Source organism: Perna viridis, chromosome 3, assembly GCF_037379345.1.
Source record: "Perna viridis isolate PV_CMFRI_1.1 ecotype Kerala chromosome 3, ASM3737934v1, whole genome shotgun sequence".
NCBI lineage: Eukaryota > Metazoa > Mollusca > Bivalvia > Mytilida > Mytilidae > Perna > Perna viridis.
The window spans coordinates 22045667-22073635 of record NC_142447.1 but is presented as its reverse complement, the minus strand read 5'-3'; the positions used below and the strand labels follow the sequence as shown (position 1 = coordinate 22073635).

General features: G+C 31.6%; 1 protein-coding gene and 1 long non-coding RNA gene across 6 annotated transcripts; one reads left to right on the top strand and one right to left on the bottom strand.

The window, feature by feature from the left end:
• Positions 1 to 2307: 2307 nt before the first annotated feature.
• On the bottom strand, positions 2308 to 8322 carry LOC148621442 (uncharacterized). The gene is made up of 4 exons (XR_015921183.1): positions 8276 to 8322; positions 6280 to 6316; positions 5585 to 5727; positions 2308 to 2443 (listed from the first exon to the last, which is right to left on the bottom strand). It is a non-coding gene; the product is annotated as an uncharacterized LOC148621442 (long non-coding RNA).
• Positions 2407 to 27501, top strand: LOC148621441 (uncharacterized). Of its 5 annotated transcripts, none has more exons than XM_088575835.1 (6): positions 2407 to 2554; positions 10392 to 10875; positions 15760 to 15901; positions 16459 to 16546; positions 20175 to 23596; positions 24352 to 27501. In XM_088575835.1, exons 2-6 carry the CDS (start codon positions 10603 to 10605, stop codon positions 24420 to 24422), a joined length of 3996 nt encoding a protein of 1331 aa, XP_088431961.1. In that variant the 5' UTR covers positions 2407 to 2554; positions 10392 to 10602; the 3' UTR covers positions 24423 to 27501. The 5 variants fall into 5 exon arrangements, with proteins under 5 accessions (XP_088431961.1, XP_088431957.1, XP_088431960.1 ...); XM_088575831.1 differs by having other exon boundaries at positions 10392 to 11025; XM_088575834.1 differs by lacking the exon at positions 2407 to 2554 and adding an exon at positions 4360 to 4382 and having other exon boundaries at positions 10392 to 11025.
• The last annotated feature ends 468 nt before the right edge of the window (positions 27502 to 27969 follow it).

Below are 27969 nucleotides of genomic sequence, written 5' to 3'. Positions count from 1 at the left end.
TTTCAGGGAAAAACTACTACTTCGTGGGTATCATTGGACTTCGTCATAGTCAACCATTTGTCACATGTCATACATCCTTCTTGCAACTCAATTTATTGTTTATGCAAAGGAATTTCTTTTTTTGTATTATTTTTTTTTTTTAGAATTTCCATATGTTTTTATTGTTTATTTTGTTATGACATATACTCCACTTGTCCGTGGAATCTATAATAAAACCTCACCGAAAACCATCTTCTTTATCCTAAAGACAAGTAAAATGTACTCGACCATTTTTGTTCTCTTTATGAGTTTTGCATACAAAAATACTATCTCTCCTTTTGTTCATAAAGACAAATTTGAATCGTGTGTTTAGTTTGTTCAAGTCATTTTCAAATAAAGGATTGATTGTATTTGTTTTTGTATTTGTATTTGTTTTGTTTTGTTTTGTATTTTTTTTTTTGCAATTTTGATATATAATATTGATTCTGTGGTATGTACTGTAGCTGTTTTGATTGCAATTTATCACAGACAGGGATCAATTGGGGAGTACTCTCTTGGTGTTGATATTTCTATACCCCATCTTGCTTCCTTCCGTTCGTACTTAATCCCTTCCCTTAAAAAGAGGGGTATTCATCTCTTATTCGTTCCTCCTACACCACAGAATTAAATTTAGTGAAGCTTTTATGTTACATATTCACATTGTGCATCATGATCCTAGTTATAGTTTGGAGGTTTCAAATAGCATAACTTGTCATTTGTGAATACAATGTAAAGGGCTACGGTGGTATCCATGCATCTGGCTACAGCCCTTCAATTACCGCATGATTCCATACGGTTCCATACATTTTTGCACTGGCTTTTTTGGCTGTAGCTTGGACCATATTATACTTTTGGATATAAGGGACCACTCAAATCGACCGGTATATATACACCTAGAATATTCCACTTGAAATATTGGTGGGGGAGTGTGATTATTTTACCCGCTAATCCCCAAACCTCGAGTAATGCCTAAATGACCCCCGGTACACCAAGGTAATCCTTGAAACTGGAATATGGTTTGCATCTTAAATAATTCTTTTGAGTATATATTTTATTTTATCCACCTTTTTGTCAAGCATTCCAAAGATTTCAAAGTCTCTAACACACTTCACTCTGAGTAATTAATGTAACTGATATTCTTGCACGACATCCACGATTTTGGTTCATTTAAATTTTATGGTTTCATGTGCATGGCAAAGCATGGGTTACGAGAGTATACCTATATTTATCCTTTACTGCCCCCACACCTCTGAATAGAATGGAACTTTCACAGAATCTTGTTGATTATTGAATACAAGTATACATGTGCACCTCCCATGCATGTAATTGTTTACCTGCATTTGTTTTTCACTCTCGCATTAGCTGTTAGCTGGTGAAATCAAGGGAACCGGGATTAGACGGGTAATCAAAACGAACATAATCCATGGGGAGGGGGTAAACGACTAGACAAAGAAAATAGAAACAAACACGTGCACAAAACTTGACTGAACATGGACCAGATGCACCGGTTGGGTAAGTGTCCTCTGTCGGTTCAAAACATGAACTGTTTATCTTTCCCGCTGGCTTGCCTGGCATTCTCTAGTATTGCATGAATCTTTATTACATGCCTTTTTCGGTCATTTTGAAGGTGGAAAGGTGCATGCTATCGAATGGGGGATAGTATTTCTCATAGTTTTTTTCCCTAGTACATATATATAAGCTCCTATAGGAGTTAGAGTTATTTGTGGTGAGATTTTGGGTGGGTACATGTACTCTTATATTCCAGATATTTTTATATGACCTTTTTGGGAGTTGTCTTGTTCAGAAAAAAGTTTTGCCAGCGAGAGACAAACTATTTATTGTGGATGTCGTCACATTTTTGTTTAGCGATGAAATCTTGGAAATGACGCATATACATGTATTAAATTTTGTATATTATGATTAGCTAACAGAAGCATATTAAAATACACATAACACACTAACAACTATGAACCGCATGTGGATGGGTACTTAACACACAACGAAAGTAGATAATTACTACTTGTGTGTATTCAAGTCATGAATAAAAAATGCGTGTTTGTTTGTCTTCGTTGAAGATTGATAGTGAAGACAAAATGTTTTATTACTCTGAAAATCAATGAATAAACTATCATTAATTTAAAAGCTTATTGTACATCGAAAAATATAATAAAGTGAAATTCGTTCTTCAGTTGAAATAAAAATCATAAATGATATTGCTTTTTACCGCACAAAAAAGTCGTTCATATTTAACCAGGTCACAGTTTGTAAACAAAATCGATAATTGTTAGCTTGGCCTACAGTAAACGCAAAACAAGTTGTTTGGCCTACTCAGAGTGAGCGAGAATCCGGCGATTTGATTGGCTGACTGATTTTCTCCTTGGCCATTCAGCACTGACCAACCTTCCACTATAGATGGTAGGCGAAGCTACGAACAAAGGAAAATTATAGTAAAATTGACGTTTGTTTTAGTGAAATTTTGTGATATATATTAATGAACTTTGAAGAATATTGTATGAAGATTGTACAAAGACCATCGGTAAGTCAGTTCGACAGGTGCAAATAAACAAAAACAGACGCTGTTCATGTCTTTCCGGTCGTTTTGTACGATCGTTCGGCCATTTATCATGCCTCAGTCGGTATGATAAAATCACGGCTTGTGTGTTTACACAGAAGCGTTTCAAGTTTAACATGGTTTATCAACCATTGAAAAACACAACAGAAAAATGTAGTGTTGAAAAAATGTCGACAGAAAGACCACCCCGTGTAATGTTTTTGTTCTGCCCCTTATGAGTACCCCTAATTTACAACTGCAAGGTTGTAGAAATGTGATTATGAAGTTGAAGATTTGGCAGGTAGTAAATCTCTTATTAATATACATATTATTATATTGTCCAATTTTTTGGCCAAATGATGTTTAATTAATTTACATGTGAAAGGAATTGATGTGCATGTACTTGTTTTATTTACTTGTATATATTTAATTTTAAATTACTAAAAATTTAAATTTTAATAAAACAAAATAAAAAAAATGCGAATTCCATTTGTATTTTAATACTTGAGTTCAAAGAGATTTGTAAAATCCTGTTTTAACATTAGATTCAATAGCACAAAAGTCTTTTCATTGATTTGTTTGGAAATTGAATTTAGAGTGTAGAATTTCAAATTTTCCATTGATTTTAAGAAGAAAATTCCTCATCAGAGTTTCTGTGACATTTGTTGTTCTAATTTCAATTGTGTTTGATGTTTAATTCCTCTGTGTTTAGAAATACAGTTGTAAGCAAAGTGTCCTATTTTAATGAAAACATCTATGATATGCTATTGAACCACTTAGTCATGGTATGGTGTACGAGGTCAAATGTGTAACATGATATTTTCTTTAAATACTGTGATTATCTAAAAATATTATTTTAAAATACTGTTTGTTCGAATCTGTATTAAGATTTTCAACAGATTCATAATTCTTTTTTCTTTTGTTTTATTAATAGTCTCGATTAAAACTTGTCCATATCAATTGGATTGGACAACCAAGGAATGTTGTAAGCCTGATGTCTACATTTGGTGTATATGTAGTTCAACTCCAAACAGTGTCAATATTTACGCATTCATGTGTAGAACCAAACTGTAGCTATTCAGTATATGTGGACAATTTTTTTTATCCCAATGCTGAATTCATTATTTTTAAGACTGGTCACCATAAGCATGGTTTCTGTATGATTACAAATTGTACATGTAGAGTGTCCTTGTTCATGTATTATTGTGCATGTACATGGTAAAGGCAGTTGTTCTGATTAAATCTAAAGTCTGTTTATATACATATATTTATGACATTGTGCTATTAAACCAACTAGTTACTACTATACTTAAAACTGTTTAAATTGATATCATACAAAGGAAATATTTGTTTACATGTGTTTACTGCATAGGTGAAATATGTTGAGTTTTCTCCCCTTAGATGAGTAAGGGGGAACTTAATCTAACTTTTTTATTGAACCCAGCAGCTCTACATTAAACAGATTGATTTATACCAAGTGAACTCATTTGAAAAGACTTTAAATGTTTAATGAAATTTTACTCAAAAAAGCTTGAAAGATATGTGGATAAATATTTAAAGTGTTACATGCATACTGGAAAAAATATAATATCTGGTTAGGATATGGTTCAATGAAGGCAAATGGTAGACATTGTGTTAGAAAAAAACCTTATTTTATTTCTAAAGACCACCACAAACTGCTTGACACAGATGGAATTTAAGCATTTCTTTACAATGTTCAGTTTTAAATGGCCAAGTGTAGAGCTGGGATTAGCATGACCATGTTAAAGCTACAAAGTGAAGCTCTTTGTGAAGATTATCTGTAATCACTCATGTATGTATGATTTCACCAAATGTAAATAAGATTAACACTTTTGAATTAAGTTGTCCACAGTCATGCTTCATTTATTCCTGAAGTAATGCAGATTTGACTGATTGTTTTGTTGGGGTTGAACATCCTCTGATTATTTTTGCTGATAGATGGACCCTGCTAAGAAGTAGGTTTGTCTTTTTGTTCATTTGTATAGATTAAAAGTAGAGAAAACTCATTGAAAGGATGAATATGTTCAGTTACATGAAAAGAGCTATTGTGTACACTTTATTGTAAAAGGAAACCACAATCCAGACATGAAGATGCAAATTAGCTTGCACAGATTGATTTCACAAATACTCCCAATCATGCAGAGGAAAATATCTTGGTGAGATTAGGAGGGAAAATTTTCTACCTTCAGGTCATAATGGTTTATCAGATTGTTTCTTATGCTAATTAGTCCATAAATCCATACAACAAGAGATCAATATTGATTAAACGATTTTGTCAATTGATAAAGTCATGCCAATTATCAATTTGTTAAATATCCTTTGTTCTTAAAAAAAATGTTGTTAAAGAATGAAATAAGGATCCAATTTTGTTTTTTTTTATCTGGAGTATCAAAGTATTCAGCATTTCAATACAAATAATTGAAGAAACCATGGGGATATTTGACAGCTGTCTTGGTTCTATTGATAAACTAGTTGTTAATGATGAGAAATTGACACTCTCTGTAATGTTGTTTCTAGTCAGACAAGCCTTATCATTTTCTTGAGTTTAAAATTCTTTTTTTGAGAATTAAGGGACAATAATATGCTTAAGCCTGAAGAATTCCACACTGAAATTCCAGTCTTTGTACCTTGTATTTTTAACTGTTTAAGTTCTGAATTTATAATGATAAAAGATAAAAGTATCCGTTTGTGGTTTGTCGGTCTTAAGTTCAGGTAATACCTCATTTCATTGCTGTAATGACAATGATGCAGAATTATTGATGCATACTACCAATAATTCAGGCACATCTGTATGATTTTAATTTATAGCAGTTTTATTAATTATTATTGGAAGTAGTTTGCCAGTCATTGTACTAGTCTTGTGTGTGATCAATTGTGCTGGACGAGTGGTGGCTGTGGAGTATAAAGCGTGAAAAGATGGTCCCATTAAATATAAATTGATGGGAATAAAAGGAGAAGTTCAATTAACGACAGTCTCTTAGCTATTATGCTTACATTTCCGTGAGGGTTGCTACAAAATGGAAAACATGGTACTTCATTCAAGTATAGTATTGTAAACTGTTTCTTTGTTAACATTTTCTTTTTCCATTACCCTGCAGTCTTATTTGTTTGGCTAATTTGAAGCATGAATGGGAAATCTAGAATTATAAATAGGATTGGTATGATAAATAAATCATGTCTTATGCTGTTAGTTTTTCAATAGGTGTAATAAATTTATCCTGTACACAAAAACATAGATTTTTAAGTGTACAATAAACTTCTCTTACTTTCAATCTGCTCACTCAGGCTAATCAAACATACAAAAAATGTTGTTCTTAATTATAACCTATTTCAATTAAGTCATCTCACTTGTATCCCGTGTTTGTATGGCCTAAAGGCTGGTGTATTTTAATTGTATCATGTTGAGTTTAGAGCCCAGGGGTGTGACATGAATTTCTTGAAAAGGAGCAGTATCATGTGGTTTCTTTTATCTGCTATTTATGCCAAATTTGTGTAATGAGAACAGTATATTATTTTTAATTAGGTATTTTCTGTTTTTATTTACTTTGAAGACTGGTTGGATTTTTAGCTCACATCTCATGCATGATATAAATGATGAGTACAATGAGGAATAATTCTGGCCTCTGGTTAAAATGTTAATTTTGATAAGCCATATGTTCAAGCAAACAATGTGGATTATTTGTACTTACACTGATAAGCTGTGTTGCAAAATTGTTCTACCAGTAACTGTTGAAATTTAGAAAATTAAAAAATGCAGAAAGTTAAATGAACAAAAGTGAACAACAAATACATGTACCAGTTAGGTTTGCATACATGTACATGTAGCTCTGGTTTTGAGTGAAAAACAACTAGACACACATTGTAAATAATTTGCTTTGCATTTTGCTTTTATTTTGGAGATGTAAGTTTTTAGGAATTATTGTTTATCAGAATAATTTTTCATATTAAAATCATGATGGAAAATGCATTAATTTGGAGTATTTCTTAAATTATCACTTTCCAAGTATTAAAACGCCATTTTGATATTAATCTCATTTCACTTTCAGGGTTTAGGGAGACAAGGGGCCATGGGATCTTAGCCCTTTCCAGCTGGAAATGGCCCATTTATCCAAAAGAAAACTATATGGTTTCTGAACAAAGGCCGCCTTCAGATTATTAATATCTTTGAAAAGTCCTGAAATGGCCCCTTTTCAAAATCACTGCCTTTTAGTGATGATACACACACACACAAAATTATCTACATGTGCATGTTAAATACATGTCAAATTATGTTGAAATTATTCATTCACTTGTAAAGATGCCAGTTAAGATCATTTTAAGGAGATGTGAAATACCATTTTGAAAGAAGATTCAATAAGGCTTAAGGCTCAGTAAATTGATTTAAATCCTAATGCTTTGGTTAAATACCTTCCATATAATAGTCTCTAATTAGATGGTTCTATAACTTTACTATTTCAATCATTTTGTTCTAAGACTATCTTTTGGTTTAAAAATTTAGAGATTTGTAAATATAAATATTGGAGAACCGAGTCAGTTAAAATCAATTGTTTTTTTTTTGTTGGTGATAAATTTTGTTTTAGTCACAAAAAATGGTGTGTATTAAGTACATGTAGCATGACAAAGGAATTGTAGCTAGCCTTTGACAACCAACATTCAAATTAAAGGCTCACCAGGTTCCTAGTGTGTTTAAAGGGACAAATTTTTATCAGCTTTCATATAACTCAGGTTTCTAACAAAGGCTTTTATATTAGATGTCAACAAGACCTTCACTTTGGAAATAATTTACTTAAAATGATTCAGCAATAAATGTACATGTACAGAAAAACAACAACCGAATTGATTTTTATTAGTTATATTAACTCTTGTTAGCATGACATAACTCTGATCTTTAATTATTTAAGTTTCTTAGAAACAACTGTCTAATTCATGTTCATATTTTAGTTGTCAATCATTTTATATTGAAGTCGGGACATATATACATGTTTAAAAGACAAGAACTTGTCAGCAAAACTTTTTCCATGTCCATATAGATAATAGAAATGTGAATTAAAAAAAAAGCTGATGTCACCATGAACTGTTGAATACACAAGCATGTACAATACACACACACATTAACACATTGGCTGCTAAACATTACACACATATACTGTGTTAATACATGTATATGTCAAACTTCTGTATTAATCATTTTTGATGACATATTTATACATGTACATTGTACAATTACTACCATTATTACATTGTTACCATTGTTACATATTTCCACTGTTCAACATATAGGAAGAATTTTTATACAGTGTCAGACTGGTTTAAAAATACAAAATGTTAGTACATTTGTACACACCTGTATCTTACAATGCAGTGTACTTGTCCAAAAACTTGGGTACTCCCAACATACATGTACATGTAGGTATATGAACATTTAGATTTTAACTTAATGTCTACATGTATTGTCTTTTTCATTATACAATTGCATTTAACATAATACATGTACATTGTACATCTGTTTATTGTTTTATATTATGGTGGTAACAATTGACAAATTGGCTTCCTAGTATATGTTGAAGATGAAAAAATCATTTGCATAATTACAATATCAATGCTGTCATAAAAAGAAATATTATATATTATACATATAGTAGACCTTATGTGGTCATATTTTACTTGTGCAATTCATTATTTTACCTAGTATAATATAGAAAAAATTATATCTATCACACGAAGCTTTGCTCTCATTGATAAAAGGTTTGTCAATATCGTTGTATCTATTTGTTCACATGATTCAACTTGAATTATTTCAGTACTTAAAAAAATCCACTTGTTCCCAAAGTTTATTTTATACAGGCCAAAAGTCAAATATTTAGATAGTAAGCCAGGCACATGACTCCCCAGGTTTAAATTTTCAGATAATTTCTGGTCATTTTATTTGCATGTGTATTGTTATTGTGAATTTAAATATGAAGGAGGGATTTTTGGCGTCTTTAAGAAAGTATTACTTCTCGACGCCTCGACGGCTTTTGACTACCTTTTTTTTACCCCCAGTCTGAAGTGAATGTTGATTTCATTTCATTGAAATTCACACCTTGACGAGATTTACCTGTAGACTACAGGTATGAAAATGTTGTAAATTGTAGATATGTCATATCTTCAGGTTAATTTGATAAATCAGTAATCAAACTCTTATACACAATTATGATATGTTATCTAAGTTCAGATCTTATAAAGTATAATTATTTATTTAAACCACTACTTGGCTATGGAAGATTAACAACTGATACACCAGGATTAGTACAAAAACATTTTAATCTTTTATAGTGGAAGTTTTATTGTTTGATCTTGAGTCAGTCTGGATTTTGCTATTCATCCTGTGTTTAATCTTTCAAGGTAGGAGATTTTAGTAGTGCTTTATTAATTTGTATAACCTTTTTTGATGACTTCATTTTATCAAGTGTCACCAAAATATGTTGAGTGAATTTTGTTTTTCTTGTAAGTAATTTGTATATTAGATCCCTCATTTCTGTTTTTATTTGAAGTTAGTTTCAAGATCCAAACATGTCATAATTATTTGGATAAGGGAAAAATTGGGAGTAAGCTCCAGGTTCAAATATAAAATGCTTACGATTGGCTCTCAAGGCTCAGAAATATTTGTATTGTAATAAAAATATCATGTCTTAATTGCTCACTTCATTTAATTTGAATTGAAGTGGTTATTGAAGCATTATATTTTAACTGGGTAAAAAGACATTGTATTTATGTAGTCTGATATTTATATCTATTTTATGGAAAGAAACCGTGGGTAAATCATGAGCAGTATTCCATTCTGTTTTTCTTTGATTCAGCACCAGTTGTGTTTTCTCTTGTGTCCTAAAGTGACAAATGTACTGCAGATGCATGGTTAATGAACTAGTACATTTATATTCATATTAAAAACCAACAGTTATATAAGCATTGCCTTTGAGCAAGTTTCTTTCATATTTTTCATACAAAGATTAAAAAATATCTATTAATACATATATACATGACATGCTATGAACTGACTGATTTAAAATTAGGTCTTAGTATTTGTACCTTAGTGTTATTTAATGTACAGAAAATAAAAGTTAATGATTAATTCTGTAACGTTTTAGTAACATGAACCAAGAACAAATTGATATCATTTAAGGAGGACATGTACAATGTACATGTAAGACATTTTGATAGTGTCTTGCCAGTATTAAAATGCAAGGACAATCTAAATCAATCTAACACTGGTTTTACACTCTTATTTTAACAATATACAGACTTGTGAACACTTGAGTATTTTTATTAGCTCCTTGAACATTTGTACAAACATGGTAGACATGTGGCACATTGACTTAAGATTACATTTTTATATTGTCAAGATAGGATAGCAACACTGACTATTAATTCAATAATTTGCTTCATAGCTGATCTGAATGGAAAAATTTGCATAGTGAGTTTTATAACCTGAAATTTGGTACAGAATAACAAGTTGGGAAGCACTATAGAATAAAGTATGATCAATGCATTTTACATGTGACTTTAAAGTTAAAACATGTTAATGGGTTAAAGAAATCAGCAATCTGTAAAAACAGCTGCACACAAATCTTGGTCAGGTTTCAATTTAAAGCTGATCATATAAAGGTTAGTTGTGAATGAAAATAAATTAATGACTGTCAGTTAGTCCATAATTTAATGTCTGTATGGTTAGTTTAATGTTTATAATATACTTGTACATGTATGTGGCTTTAATTCTTGAGTAATTATGATCATTTGTAATGGAATTTAACTATATTTTCAGGTAATGGAGTTATGAAGAAGTTACCATAGCTAGAGCCTTATACATGTTGGAGTGTATCTGTTTATGAATGAATCAAATGACAAATTTTATGTTTCCACTATGAGATTTGAATGAATGGCACACTTAAAAAATACATGGACTTGTGAACTCCCCTGCACTCCTTTCCCCGTTTTGACTGTGGTTACCAAGGAGTGTAGGAATAAGATACAGAATGAGTGGCAACGAACACCATGCCACTGTTGACAAAGGATTAAAAATGAAAATAAAACGCAAAAATGTGAACAGTAAAAGTGATGCTAAACACGAAATTGTCAAAGCTGGTGAAAAAATGTCGTCCATATCAAATGATAGCAGTAGTAATGGAACTCAGGCAGAGAAGTCAAAACAGAGCACTTCAGGTGAAAAGTCACCCAAGGTTAAAGGGTCACACAAGAAGGAAAAGTCCAAAGAGAGACTTGGCAAGGGGTCAGCTGATGTGTCCTCAGTGAGTACCACTCTTGATGCTGCCTTTTCTCAAGTGTCACTGGAATCGAAGCCTGCTGACTCCAGCAAAGCTGACGATCCTTACGATTTTTGTGAAGCCAAAGATGATGAAAGCATCGGCTTCACTCTGAAAAAAGTCAAGTCTGAAAAGGTTTGTACTGTGTGTCTGTCTGCTGCTTTATATGCCTGTAGTATCTCGTTGGCTCTTTACTTCTACATTTTGCAGCGCAATTTGTGATATATGTATCAATCCTTCATAGGAGATGTTTAAACTTTAAGGACTATATACATTTATGAATTGCTATGTTTTTTTAGTACATATAAAAAAGTACATCCATTTTTTACATTGGAAAAAAAAATAAACGTAACTTAAAAAGTATGCTTTAGTTTCAACTGGCAAGGTTTCCACAAGATTTGAACAATTAACATGCCATTCAAAACTATTTGCCAAAGAAAATTTTGTGCAATAAGCCAAAGGTGAAATTACAACTACTATTTAAATATGGATATTGAAAAAAAAAAATAAACTCAGTATGGTATTTTAAATAGCCTTTTGACAGGCTGATATTTTATATGTCAAAAAATAAAAGTGAAGTGCCAATGAGGAGTGGTATTAAAGTTAGTAGACTGTATAGTACAACCTTATAGCTGCTTGTGTGTGCATGGCTACCTCTCCAGTAGACAGCTTGTATATAGTTAAAAATCAGTATTATAGAGATGAACTTGTTTACCATGATTGGAGTATTTTGAATATTTGCCATAGTTTTGGCAAAGGTTATTATACTCCTGTCATGTTAGCCATACTAAGTTATTAATGATATATGACTGAATGATTACCTTTACCTGTATATCACCTATTACACCTTGACAAAATGATTACTTGATTATTGGTGATGGCAGGGTAATCACTGTGGTTTCATGAATTGTAAAATTTGGGAGGGAGACACAATTTTTTCGTGTCTGCCTTGAATTGATCAAATCTTACTGACATGTAAGTACATTTAAGTGTTAGGCTAATTGATCGGAACCCCCACTGTTACCAGTATTGCCTTTTTTTACCTTTGGACATTATAATACCTGTACATGTATCAAAGTAGATCATTTTTCATAATTCCCTGTGTGATATTAGAAATTTAAGGAGAACCTTGAGGAGGTGGCTATGTACTAAGTAATGCAGATTTAATACCTTACTTCTATAATAATAAATAAATGCATATAAATCTTCATATGAAGTACCTGTAAGTGTGTTTATACATGTACATTTTTTAATTCTGTTTAAATGGCTAGCCTTATTACAGTATGTCTAATAAGATTTTTATTTACATTTCACTTTAGATAAAGTCATTTTGTCAAGAGATTAAATAGAAAATAAATCTATGAATTAACAAATTGGATGTGCATGTGAAAGGGCTGTAGTTCATATTAGCATGCATAAGCATGCATGTACTGGCACTTTGTGGTCTAAATTAGGTGTTATTAAATGAACATTTACATGCACTGTGTATAGTGTGTAAGTTAAAAAAAAAGATACACGATATGTTATTAAGACCTTTTGCGCTTACAAAACAATTCTTGATGCATTTAGATAATGAATGTCACTACTTAACTTTTAGTAGACTGTCAATTAAGTTTATGAAATAAATTACTGGAAATTCAGTTCATCAGTTACTCGTCAATTTCCTACGGGGCCTTGGAAATGTCAAAGTAACTACTTGTCATATGTAACAATTTTAAATTATATTATTCATGTTTAGTAAATGAAAAATAACTTAGTAAATTAGGTAACTGATGCTTATTTCTAAATAGACTTAGTGCTATTTGTATTTTTAGTAAATCTCTTATGTGATGTACAAAAATGTATATGGTGAATTCAGAGGGAGGGAGACTGAGGGGCTATTTACATCCCTCTAAAATTTGAAAAGGTAAAATTTCTGATTAAGTCATGATTTACTTTTTTTTACTCCAAAAAATTGGCTTCTTATTTCGCTTGGTAGTTCATAATACATGTATAATGTATTTTACCCCTCAATCTGAAATTTGTCTTGAACCTGGTTAGACATTTGTATCCAAGTTTGATCTCAATTTGAAAGATTTCCAAAATTCAGTAGTTATGAAGATAGAAAATTTTTTTGACATATGAACTTTAATTTAAGTCATTAAGCTTATACCAGTCCAAGTAATTAGATACATCTTTTAGTGCCTGCTTCAAGCATGTAAATCTAGAAATTATTGTGTTCATCAGTTATTATGACATTAATTTTTTGTATGCTAAATTGCAGATACATTTTTGTGGTTTTTTAGCAGTACTAGAATAGAAACATTGTAGTACTTTTTTTTGCAATTGAAAATACCATAAACTTGTGGTCTCACTTAAAACTAAATGGGATTTAAATGACTTCCTCAGTGGACCTAGGAGGTGCATTTTCCCCTTAACCTAATTAATATACATTTTGTACATATACATTAGAGTACATGTAAGAAGCAGTAATAACATGTAAAAATACACTCATGATTAGTATGTTTGAAAATAATGGTAGTACAATAGCAGATCTAACAGCTGACCTCAGTAGTCTAGAAAACAAAATTTGTAGCTTAAAAAGGAGGGGTCGAACACATTTTTGCCCTATCTCAAATGACAAAGAAACTTGGAATTGGTTATCCATCAGTCAATGCCTAAGGTCTTGTTTATCTTGATACATTAATTATTAACAAGGTACAAATGTACATGTAGTATTATTTGAATTTGGAATAATTCTGGATAGAAGAAAATTAGTAGAAAAATGTTTTACAAAATTAGGACAAACCAGTCTTCTCTTTTAAACAGTAGTGCGAAGCCCATGGCTTGTCAAAATTGAGATGGTCCTGTAAAATTAACTACTACAGGCCAACAGTTACTATATGAAAAATTCTGAAAAATGTATTTCTGGCCTGTGAACTGAAAAGTTAGTTGTGAAAACTGCCAAATACAATGTATACTCTACAATTTTATACCAAGTGTACATTTAAGCCACTCAGTATATAAAATGAGTACAACACTATACTTAGCATTAAATATTTCTATTCTAATATGACGAAAAGACCATGATCAAATTTAACAGGACATACTTGCTAAATGCGTGTTGAAATTCAGTTTTGCTAGTAGAAATTATTTCCACTTGTAAAATTTGCTAGTGGAATTCAATATGTCTCATAGATGAAGTCCAGAAATAACCCCAAAAATTTTAATTTGGCGAGTGTAAATTTTCAGTACTTGCTAAATTTAGCTAGTGGAAAAAATTCTGAAATTCAATCCCTGAATAAATATTTCTGCATCTTAATTGCCCAAGGATGGATATATAACTTTTAAGATATTAGAATTAATACTTGAATGCGACATTTTACTTGTATCTTGCAAGTTAAACCACAAATTAGATGAAGTGTACATGTAGAAGTACTTAGGATTTTCCTGACATATGACATTTTTAACAATGAAGTATTTGATTTCCTGTAAACTACTTATGTCACTACTTCATAGTTGTTTTTCTTTTTATCCTCATCAAGTGAAGCAAAGCTAAATCAAATCTACGTCAGTGAAACTTACATCCATCAAGTGTTTTCAGTTGTTTTAAGGAAGAATTTAAGAGTTCAATTAGTTATTTGAAATAAAAATTTCAGTACTTTTAATCATGATTAACTTTAAAACATTTTACCAAATGGTATTCATTCAATTTATAAAAAAAAAAACTATTTAAAATTCCAAGTTGGAGATTTTTGGTTAGAAATTAGGTGTCAAGTATTTTGTAGGCCTCAGGTTCAACATATTCATGTGTCACTAAACATGATTAACCTGTAATGTGAATAATGTTTGTACAAAGAACATAGATTTGCATGTGAAGATATGCTACATGTAGCTTATAATTGCGTGTTACCTATGGAAGTTAAATGCATCTGATATCGGAGTAGTGTCTTAAATTTCATAGCATTTATAAACCCATAGTAACTACCCCTTTAATTAATCAAACTTGATAAGAATATAGTACTGTATAATATTTTGATACATTATATAGTGATATTAAATTCCATGTACTTTAAATCATTTATGAATGTATTGAAGAAAAGTGTTAAACCTAAATTTATTACACAATTTCTAAAAGTACATTGATACTTTATAGTTTATAGGGTATTAAAAAATTATATAAATTGCAAATACCCATCTGACTGTGGTTCTGACAATTTATTTTTTATTATGTGGCAAAGATGAAAATTCTGTGTTTCCAGTAACCGGAATGACCCTAGTTTTTATGGCTTCATTGGTTAAAAAATGTAATATTTAAATAGCAATCTTTCTAAAAATCAGACAGGAGGTAATTCATGCATGTCAAAAGCCCACCTAATTCACAGTTACTGATCACATAACCAGTCTTAGTTTTTCTTTGTTGTGTTTTTGAGACAAAAATTATATAGATTGTACACAAAATTTGTGCTTGCAAGAGTTATCATTCTTGATTCATTTTCATTTGGTTGATTTTAGTGGGATATGAATGTATGATTTTCTAAAAAATGCTGATCTGAATGTAGAAATGATTATCATTATGTGAAAGTACAGCATATGTAGACTGAAAAGCATCATATGTTTGTTGGTATGATTCACTTTACCATTGGCAGGGTCTGAATTTTAATTTTATATGGACTGGTACTTAATGCTACAAATGTAAATTTCTGTTTATTTGTACTCATATTAAAGATTTTAAATTGGCAATGATGTACATGTGTAGATGTAATTTTTTTAAATTATAAAATGTAATTGTACATTTTTAGGAGGAAATAAAGAATTATTTTTTAGCCTTAGTAATTGTTAGCAGTGTTAGTGTCATCTATTTACACAATGTTTTACTTCTTTCTTTAGAATGAATCTACCTCATTTCAAAACCATGTTGGAACAGATACATGTACAATAGGTGTGGCTACAGACCCAGATTGTCTTGGACCATGTGAACCTGGGACTAATGTTTTGCTGGAGGGTATTGTCTGGCAGGAGACTGAAAATGGTAAGGGTTGGGGACTGAATAAAAAGAGAGTTCAGCTTGCACACAAAGAACTTCTTTATACATGTAGTTGTCACAAATGTTTATTGTCATACCAAGGCCAGTTTACATCTACCTATTGTATTTGATACATGTTAGTTATAATCTTTCTGTGATGTGGGAAAATGTTCATTTTGTGCAGTGCATGAATCTTCTAAGTTACAAATGAATTTATGCTGCATCATATGTATGCTTTTACTACTAAGGGAGCATATGAAGATACATAAATGTTATAATTGTTGTACAAAGTATATTTGAAGAGTAAAATTATTTTGCTTAATGTTCAAAAAGTGTCGGTATATACTTTACCTGAGTCAAGTAAATTATGTACATGTAAAATTATTTTTGAAAATGCAGATTTTAGGTATTTAAAAGTTTGAGGTCCAAAATGTATTTAGCAGTTTTAAAGTACATTCAAAGATCAACATAAAACATTGGTGATGAGAACTTTAGAAATGTAGATAAATTTCTTATGATTTTTTTCTTTCACCTATTATGTGTGATTGACATGATTTTTGTAGGTGTTCTGGTAGTCAATGTGACTTGGAGAGACAAGACCTATGTCGGCACGCTGCTGGATGCTACGAAACATGAATGGGCACCTCCAAGGTTAATATTTGTGCTTTTGCAACTTTTCATTTTATGTTTACAGTATTTGTTAAAGTATCATGAAAGTATATTAGTAATACATGTAAGAGATTTACATTTAATAACTGTCAACTGTTACATTTGACTTAAGTTGCTAATGCAGGAATGAAAAAAAAAAGAGTAGCTATCATTTTTTTTGCTTTAATACCTTAAAAGCATAAGTTGAGGGCCCTGTGGCCACATAGTTTACCGAACTGCATGGACCATATTAAATAAATGTGAAGGAATCAAGGCCCAATATCTTCCTTAAATAATCCTTCTGATGTAGCTTTAAATTAATTGAATAGTCTGGAATTTATCCACTTACATTAAAAAAAACTAAATGTCAAGAAGTAGGCAATAATCGCACAGACAGTCATGTATGAATTATCAGTAGATTGAATTTCATATACTGGTATTTATAATGTTTAAGGTATGCTACAATTGTATTAAAATGTGTTATATCAATTATACAATATATCAACTGTTTTGACTGGGAAATCAATGAATTTATACAAATAAAAGCTTAATTTGTCCAATACACCAGACATAAGAAATGATGTAACATTAGATCCTAAAGGAGTATAATTGTTTAAACAGTATTTCATTACCCTTTGACTGTACACAGAAAAATCCATTTAAAATTATTAATTTCTTCAATCCACTTTAAACTTGCAACTGAAATGGGTAATGAATTATTTGATGAAAGTTCAGTTTAGTGACATGATGGTTGCAAGGAATTTATGGAGTTATCCTTCTTATAATGCTAATCAAGTGTCATCAGCCTAATCTTCTTGATGACTTGAGATGAGTCACCGACAATTGAATCCTTAGATACTGTGGTTTGTCAATATCAATACTTAATAAATATGTATGACCGTGCTTTAACCCTGGAATTCAGCAGGAGTTTCTTTAATATTGGGAAAAGATATGTAAAGATTTGGAGACAAAAAATTGATTTATATAACAAAAATGCTGACATGATTAGTTTTGTTCTTATGATTTGTTTGACAATTCAAAGATTTTTTTTTTATAATTGCATTTTTCGTTGAAATTTTGTTGAAGGATGATATAGATCTGTCATGGACTCCTGTTAAGTACCAGTCCATTTAAAATTCAGACATTTCCAAGGAGATTCATGTTGTAGAAAACTCACCGAACAAATAATGTATATGCTATATATTACATTACAATAATCATTTCTGTATCTGCACTTTTCATCTCCCACTAAAATCAATATAATTAAGCTAAATCAAGAACGATAACTCTAGCAAAGTACCAGTTTCATGTACAATATATACAATTTTTATATCAAAAGCGCAATGTTTAAATGAAAAATTTAGACTGATTATGTGATCAGAAATGTTTTCTGAACAAGAAATAAAGGTGAGTTTTTTTTGGGTTATGACATGATTGAATCACCTTCTGTCTGATTTTTCTAAAGACTGCTACTTAATCAATTGACTCGAAGAAACTTGATCATAGCCATTCTGATGCTATAGTTTTGACTACATTCAGACAGAATTCATGTCTGTTGAAACGTCGTTTTGGTTGACACCATGCTTATCTCAGAACGGATGTCAGTTCTAAGAAATAAAAGTGGAGAACTATTATCTTTTCTGACTGTTGAATAAAAAATGATTATTTTATTAATTACAAACACTTGTCAAAAAAAACCCCAAACCAACTAGAAATTAGATTAATTATATCTTTTCTATTCAGTATTATTAATGCTTATGACAACTTCATAAGCTACCAAGAAGAAAAATTGTCACTTACCGGTTCATCAAAAGAATATGTTTCTGATAAATAGTACCAGGATATAAAAGAAGAGTTTTAATCAAAATTTTATTTGGCTTGAAACAGAATTAAATATTTTAGTTGTGACCACTAAGAGTGCATACAAAAATGCAAAATTCTGTAAATTTGTTGCTTGTGAACACTGTATGAATACCAAATTAGTAGTTTGTCTTTGCTTTAAATTTTTTTATTATGTTTACTGTAGACATAAAAATAAAATCATGCTAATTATAACCTCAAAGATTTAGAGTTATTCCTCCTTATGCTTTTATTTGGTATATTCCTTGGATTGCAAAATTTTAAATCTCTAATTTTTAACCTGCAAGAAAAACCACTTACACATATATAAATGATGTCTTGAATCCTTAAGTGGTTACAATTGAATTGCTCAAGTGTTTTCCTTGGTTATGATCTTTGTTAAACTGGAATAGTCCTTACCGGAAAATGATAAAAATAATGACACGATGATAGGAAGTAATTTGTACAGTTATGTTGTATCTAGAAAGAATCAAGGTTTTCATAGAATTAAAAATTATAAAGTTAAGGTTGTAGTAGGTCTTTGTTAGAATCAGGCAGTTTTTGAAACATGGTCAGAAAAAAGACACTAGTTTGACAATGAAATTATTTCACTTTTACTGTCTACATGAAAAATTTCCAATAAAGTGTGTTTTAATTTTTTTTCGTAATTTGTACCATAAATTGAGTTCAAAATTTTAATAAAATAGTTCATAATTGAATGTACTTCAAACAAACAATAGAAGGCAGATAACTCTAGTAAAAAAATATAAAATAATATTTTGCACATTAGTAATTTAATGTTATAAAATCAAACAATGGTTATTTGAGCTATAGGTGTTCAAAATGAAAATACCCTATCAGTCACATGACTTGTATGTCTCAGATTTTGAACCTTCCCTAATAGTTTCAAAGACTATTACTCATTAAGGCTGCAACTGTAGTATGGAAGTACTTGACAAACAGAATGAGTACCTATTTAATCACATGTCAAATGACACAAAACTGTTGAATTTAAACAAAAGAAAGTTAATTTATATTGAGACAATTTTATGCCACAGCTTGTGTTACCTATTATATTTTAATAAATTTGCAATGAATTGGAAAAATTCAATAAAATTCGAAGTATAGAAATAGTATGAATAATTACATATAATTAGACTTATCAAACATTACATAAGCACAATTAAATAATATTTGTTGAAATTTCTTGTTTTGTAAATTTCTTTTTTGTTGTTGATAAAATCAGTATTGTACATTTTGCAGCTGGTACAAATGTTTAAGTAGCCATCTTTCTAAAAATTGGACTAAAGGTGATTTATGCATTTCAAAAATCCAATTCATTTGCTATTATTTCTTATTCAGAAATGTTGCAAACCACATAACCAGTCTTAATTTGTCATATGGTTGTTGTGGTTTTGAGATAAAATCATATAGACTCTCTATGAAATTGACTTTTTTCAAGAGTTATTGTTCTAAAATCAATCTATTTACATGATAGATGAATGAATGGTTTTCTCATTTAAAATATTTTTTCTGCACTATGAATCACCTTTACCATTAGTACTGTCTACTCCCAGTTTTTAGTGGAGTCCGAGTTGCTCATTTACTTTTGTTACTTTGTATGTATGATTTTAGTTACTTTATGTTCTTTGTTGTGTATGTCTGTTTTCCATGTCTGGTCTTTGTCCCTGGATTAAATTCTTTTGATTACTGCTATAACCTTGGTTCCCTTGATTACTCTTGAATATATATGGATAAATACTTCAAAGCATTTCCTGATTTTTCTTTACAGATTTAACTGTGATTCCCCTGTCAGTGATCTTGACTCACGAACACCTAAAGGGAGATCAAAGCGAGGCAGAAACTCTAACAGTACACCTATCATTGACAAAGCATTGGAAGGAAGAACATTGAGAAAAGGGCGTAAGGGTAGCACATTCACAGCTCCTCCTAGTCCTGCTAAATCGGACATTTCTGTATCATCAGTTGGTCTCAAGAGAAAGGGTAGACCAGTGGAAGTAGAAAATGTGGTGAATGACAATGCTAAAGTTAAACGTAGTCGTTCCTGTTCTCGTGGAGCTGCAGGTGATGGCAGTGAAAGTCCTGTGCCAAACTTTATTGAATGTCCAGAACCTAACTGTAAGAAAAAGTACAGGCACATGAATGGACTGCGTTATCATCAGTCACATGCACACAGCTCGCAGGGCTTTGATAATGATGAGGAATCACGTGATGTAGATAATGCAGATGATTCCATGCTTGATGAAATGGATACCACTACTATGGAAAGTTGTGAAAACAGCTCAAACAATCTAAAAATAGACATGGACAGTATAGAATCAGAAAATAAGAAGGACAATGAGGATTCTGTAAATATTGACATTGTAAATGTTGTGAAACCTACTGTTAAGCCAACAGCTGAAGTATCTAAAATGGAGACTGGGGATTCATCAAAGAAGGACACTAGTGCCAATGTTACAAAGCCTATTATAGGGGCTGGACATAGCTTCCATGCAGTTATTGCTGGGACAAAGGGTCAAAGTTCAGAAGTGAGCTCTATGTCTTCCCCATCTACAACAATAATACAATCACAAACTGTTAATCCAACTATTGTAAGTGTGCCACCGATCTCTTCTAGTCCACTTCAGTCTACACGGCCTATAACATTTGCTGCAATTACAGCTGGCTCCCAATCAAATGATCTTTCATCAGGAAAGACTGAAAAATTAATCAAACCTAAAGTTATAAACCGACCAATAGCACCGTCTAATATGATTGCCTTAAATACAAATGTAACTGTAACTCACACTAACTTAGCTCCAGTCACAACACATGTTTCAAGTACAACACAATTCCAACCAATTCAACCAAAACCAACTGTGCTTGGAGAAAATTCAGCCGTCAACCAACATTTACTTAACGAGTTCAAGGAAAAGAAGAAGCATAAGAGGAAATCAAAAGACAAAGAATCTAATAGTGGCAGTAATACAACTCAGAGTGTAAACATTGCTGCTCCAAAACTTCTAAAACCTGATGTGAAGAAAACAGAGCCTAGTAGTGTTATCAAAGTTGCACCTATGATTTCCAAACCACCAGAGCAAATTAAGAAAGAAGTGCCACCTTTAAATAGGTCTGCAGAGCTAGATAAGGAGAAACCTAGTGTTACTTCTGAAAAACCCTCATATCCCCCTGTGGGCATTATTACGGGACAAGTTCAGCCACAAACTAAAGTAGTTGATCTTAGTCATACACCTCGAAGTGAAGCTAGTGTTCTAAAGGTGACACCTACCTTACAAGTAGTTACTAATGAATGCAATAAGTCAAACATTAATGATGATGTTCAAAGCCCTGCATACTCTGATATATCTGATGCAAATGATGCAGGGTCACCTGCCCAAAGTGCTAGTCCTCAAATAATAGATGATAAATTTGTCAAAACCAAAGATACACAAGGTGCTCTTCCTCCTAATGCAATGGGATTGGAAAACCCTCAAATGAATAAGTATGGGTTATCGGTATATGGAAATTGCTACAACCCTTCACCTTACCTCTTGTCACCTGCCGCTCAAGGCTCCCCTGGATCAAATATTCAGAAAATGCAGCAAAGTTCTAATATGCCAGTAAATAAGGACCAGAATGTGTTTTTAGATCAGTTAAAATCAGGAGCTGAAAGTAAATCAAAAGTTGAAGAATCAAAAGACGAGAATAATAAAAATGTAGGGGAAAAGGGAGATAAACCCCAACAACTGTCTCAGACAGAAATTCAACAATTACAACATCAACAATGGGTGAACCAGCAAATGTTTGCGTTGCAAAGTTTACCCCCACAACAGCAGTATCATTATATGGCAGCTTATGGACCATATTTTAATAGAGATTATCATATGCAGATGATGGCATCTGATCCAATGTATCGGCAGCATTTTGAGAAAATCGTTGAAGATCAGCAAAAACGGATGCATCCAGATGGAATTCCCAAAGAATTAGAATCACCCCGTTCTGTGAGTAGGTCTTCTTCTACAGATATTTCAGTTGTTAGTGGACCCCAAAGTGACGGAAATAAAAACAAACCTCAAAACTTGTCTATTGATTATGCAGGAATGTACCATAACAGAGAAAGTGAAAAACGATCATTTGAAAGTGAAAAAGACCAAAAAGATAAAGCTTTGAGAGAAAAACAGCCTACAGAAATTCGTCCACCAAATGCTAAAGATGGCTTTGAAATGAAATCCATGGACAAAATTCGTCCAGATGCAAAAGTTAGTGAAGAGCAGGCTAAGAGAATGCAAATGTACAAAGAACAAAAATCAATGGAGCAGCAAAAACGTGTGGAGATGAAGAAAACAGGGAGTTTTGATTCTCATGCACTCCCAGTAGATTTAGTGAATAGTAAAGCTGGCAATAGCGGTCCCTTTTCTTCAGATAAACCAAAAGATTCTGGCAGTATGCCAGTTATAAATATTAAACAGGAACCATGCAATAAGCTTAAGGATGCAAATAGAAGTGATTCTCTACCAGACATTAACAAAAGTGCTAATAGTGAAAAGGCAACTACCCCCTCTATTGATAAAGTGAAAATGGAAGAAAGGTCTAATGATAAAACTGATAAGTTAAAAAACTATGACAGTTCTCTTGATAGACCTAGAAACTCAAGCACACCTGTGGACAAAAGTCGAAGTGGAAGTGTGGAGACTCCAAAATCAAAACTAGGACAATATTCAAAGCCTTCCAGTCCTCACACACCATCATCGTCTGTGCCACAACCAGTATCGTCTGGAGCTCACTACTCACCCTACCTCTATCATAGTCAGTTTGTTCAGTCCCCACCTCATGGACATCCCTTTGATTACAGGAATATCGTACAAAATGTATATTCTCCTTCAAATTACATTCATCCTTCACAACTTGGCTACCCTGTAGGAGGCTCAGAGAATGAAAAACAAAAAGTTGCCTCAGGTTCAAAACCTGGGGTTAATGAAGGTGATTTGAAAAAATCTGAGCCATTTATTCAAGGGAATTCAAGTGCTGGTCATAAAATTCATGAACTACAGGAGAAGGGAAAACCTGGATCTCGTTCAGCTTCACCAGTCACATCAAAAAATGATAAAACTGTTATAGGGCGTGATGCAAGTTCACCACCGACACAAAGGCATGTTCATACACATCATCATACCCATGTATTAGAGGCAGCTTATCCTGTATATCATTATCCATGTAAGTAGATTTGTTTTCAGTTTTTTCATACATCTACAGTGTATGACTGTTATGTCTTTACTGTGTTAGTGGTAGAAGGTAGCCACATTGCTAAATGCTACTTGAGCTGGTATGTTTCTAATGGAACTTTGAAGATGGTGTATTGAAATACATTTTCAGTGAACATTAGCCACACATTTGTCAATGCCATTATTTCTATAACAGTTTTAACTAATGTAAATTTTCTACTACCATTAAAACAGCCATATATATTTACATACTTGTATTGAAAGGATATGCCTATCAAGGTATCCAGGATGTTCAATGTTAATTCACTAAATAAGAATATTGATGCATTAAAATACATTCATCATTATTATGCAATCTTAAGATTTATCAAGTTGTTATCAATGCTGTTATACTACAAAACAAGCGGACAATTGTATTCTTTCACATCATTTTATATGGACTTGAAAAGCTATTCTCTCCTGCAATTTTTAATTTTGATTTAATGATCAAAACATTTTCTGTAGATTTTATGTATTTGGGAACATAAATGAATTATGCTTTTAAACTTTGTATGTTACTAAGAGCAATGGTTGGTAAATTTCCGTTATTTATAAGTCGGTTGTCAGCTGCTCCCTGTAATTTCAAATATGAATTGATTCACTTTAGTGTGAATGAGTATGTGAATAATCTTTAGAGCTTGCTATTTACGTATCTAAAACTTGTGAAGATTCAATTGAAATTAAGTTCTTAATTTTTTTTTATTTCAGCCATCTATCCATCACAGACACAAGTTCCACAAGGGGCACCAATACAGCATCAACCATATCCCCCTCCATAGAGTTATATCCCTTGCAGTATGATTGAGTTGTGTCCCTTTGATGAATGGCAGATACACTTGATAAGTTGTGAGACTATGCAAACCAGTTGTGTGAGCAATACAAGTCAAATTGTCTTTTTTTTCTTTTAAAACTATGGTTTTCAATACATTCATAATTGTTGAAACTAAGTATTACATTACTGTTCATTACTTATGCATAATTGTAAAAATGCATAGATTTATTGCTTTTTGTATGACTCAAGATTTCATTTTAAAGAGTTTTGTTTTAGGTTCAAGGTATGAAGAAAGATTATTAAGGAAAAAAAAAAACATTATCAAAATCTGTAGAATAATGAATTACTGATATTGCCAATTCTTGATTTTTTTGCATATGTTGTTGACATACATTTTGTTGTCTGGTCAGTGTTTGAAGTTACGGATTAAACAAAAAATTTTTGATATGGAGATCAAATACAAAGAATGATTCTTTATGTACTGACTTAACCTAATAATTCTGATTACAATCAAATACTTTTAAAAAATCTCTTTTCAAAAGACCTTTTTTCCTTATGATTTCTATGTCTTGCTGTTACTGAATTGAAGAGTTAAATGAAAACATTGCACCTTCTTTTACTCTCCTCCATTCAAATTACCTTTTTAGAGAATTTAGAGGATTTTTACTTCACCAATGATATGGCAATCTGTTTTGGTTCTTGCATAGCTCTTACAAGAATTTTTATTCTTAGCATATTTATAGAAGTAGAAAAGCAGAGATTTTTTTTGGTACACATGCCTATGTGTGAACAACAAATTATGATTTTAAAATAGTGCTAAATGTTTATATTTTGCATGTGTATTGTTTTCAGTGCTTTACAGTTGCATGCTATCTTCAATTTTTTTATGTGAAGTACTGTGAAAGTACTGTCATTCATGGGTATCAATTTTCATGGTTTTCAACCACGAAATTTGGTTCCCAATGAAAAGGAGGCTCCCATTGATGCATATACCGAAAACCTCAAAATCATGAATTCAAGAACCCACGGACCAGTGTTTCTTCCCTATCAACAAGTTAAAGTACTTTCACAGTATTGAATAGTTGTCTTTTTTAGCATTATGACTATAGGAAAGCCAAATCCTGTAGTTACATTATGTTGGTAGCTGATTCTGTTATTGAAGTTTTTATGTTACGTTGACAACTGTTTTGCAATGCCCTCCCACCTCTTCAAATCAAATACATGTATTGAAGATGTAGTTATTGCAATAATTTTATTTTAGGTAACAACAATGTATGAAATAATACTTCAAGGTGTTCTTTTTTATAGAGGAACTAGGATTTTTTTAACATCCAGTCAATTTGTTGAAGTTGAAGTATAATTGCATTAGAATTCCAATATAGATTGAAATAAAACAGTATCAGCTCCCTTGTTTTTATGATTTTCTTGTATGCAGTTGAGTTATTCTTTTGATTTTTTTTGCAAAAAAGATTTATAGACCAATTTGATAATTAAACTTATAGGCAAATAGCTTTCATACTCATTTTTGTACACTCATTTTCTTCACTTACTGATAGAGACATACATTCACACATGAAATTAAAAATCCAAGCATAGTTGTTAGGCAGGGCTTACTATTGTATGCAAATTATTATGGCAAGTTGCAATGTGTTGCACAATCCGAATATTTTATTTGCTACCAATTTTTACAATAGAGTAGTATATCTATGCAAAGATATGAGGAAATTTTCATTTGTATCTCCATTTCAGTATGCATGATATATTTTGATTAATGAAGTGTAAGTTTTTGTAAGAATCAGGCAAAACGGGAAAAATAAGAAACATGCATGTCAAAACCCCACTGGTCTACCAATATAATTTCACTTAAGGATCCTTTCTCTATTTTAAAACACTAATATTTGATCTCTACATCACTAGATTTGCTCAGAAATATTTCAATAAAGTTGTCAGAAAAATGAGGTTTTCCACAGAGTTATCTACCCCTGAAATGTTCATTTTCAGTGCATTTCAATGAAATTATAACTCAATTAACCGACATGATATGGAAAATCTTGTCTTTTTTCTCTAAATTCTGATGGTGCAAATAGTCAAATTTTAAACCTTCAAAATGGTGGGTCTTTTCATACCATGTTTGCCCCACTGCCTGATTCTCAGAGAGACTGACACTTAATAACACCCTCTCTCATTTCTATGTTAATTTTATTATGAAAAGTATTCTTGTATTTGAAACCATTGGTAAAGGTTGATAGGGGTCAAATTTAAAGGTTTGTAGGTTTTAAAGAAAAAGAAATTTAAAGAAAAAATATAATGTCTGCTCAAGTATCTTGTTTACATTTCAAGTACTTTCAGTTCTGTACTTCATAAAATTATATTTTCGAGTATTTTTGTTTTTTAAGAGCATATGTTTACTCTTATTATTTTTTTTCAAATGCAATAACTTATTATGTAAACAAGATTTTGAAGATTAATTAATTTCTGAATTGAGACATCCTCTTTACTAAATAGAGTGTCATGTTGTTATTCTTGCAATAACAAGAATTGTTTCAATGTTTATTTCTTTTTGACTGATTTAGAATATCAACATAAAATATGAAGAGATGGTAAACAAGATCTAACAGGCCAAATTAGTTTCCTGTTTCAATTCTAAAAAATGCAGACTACAATTGAAACTTTTAAAAACATTCCTCATATGTTGGTTAGAACACTTCATAATAGAGTAGAAATACCAGTAATTTGAAGAAAAAAATATATTGGGCAGATGGGTCTGGAACAGGAGACAAGCATGAAATTTTCTTTGGCCTCACCACTGTGGTCTGATTCACTGTTCAGTTACACAGTGGGTTACCAGTTCATGTTTCTGTCACATGACGTGAATGTAATTTGTTACTTTTTTTTTATAAATGAATGAAGTATACTTGTGCTTTTAGATACATTTATAAGTTGAGAGCTGTGTATAATAGTGTATATGTGAATGAGTGATGTCTATTCTATAGCATGTTTGATTTTATATATAGTTGATTACAAATAGTATTTGTTTAAAGCCTTTTATGGGGCTTATTTTATACAAAATAAACAAGAAAGTTATAGTCGATGTCTTTCTTCATGCCTCTTACTATACCACATCTTGCAAAGTGAGGGTATATAGTGATAGGAGTATCTGTACTTCCTTCCTTCCTTCATTCTGTTACTGCAAAGTAAGGGTATATAGTGACAGGAGTATCTGTACTTCCTTCCTTCCTTCCTCCATTCTGTTACTGCAAAGTAAGGGTATATAGTGACAGGAGTATCTGTACTTCCTTCTGTTATTGCAAAGTTAGGGTATATAGTGATAGAAGTCTCTGTACTTCCTTTCTTCTGTTACTGCAGTGTGAGGGTATATAGTGAAAGGAGTATCTGTACTTCCGTCTGTTACTGCAAAGTGACGGTATATAGTGAAAGGAGTATCTGTACTTCCTTCCGTCCATCTGTTACTGCAAATTGAGGGTATATAATGATAGGAGTATCTGTATTTCCTTCCTTCCTTCTGTTACTGCATACTAAGGGTATATAGTGAT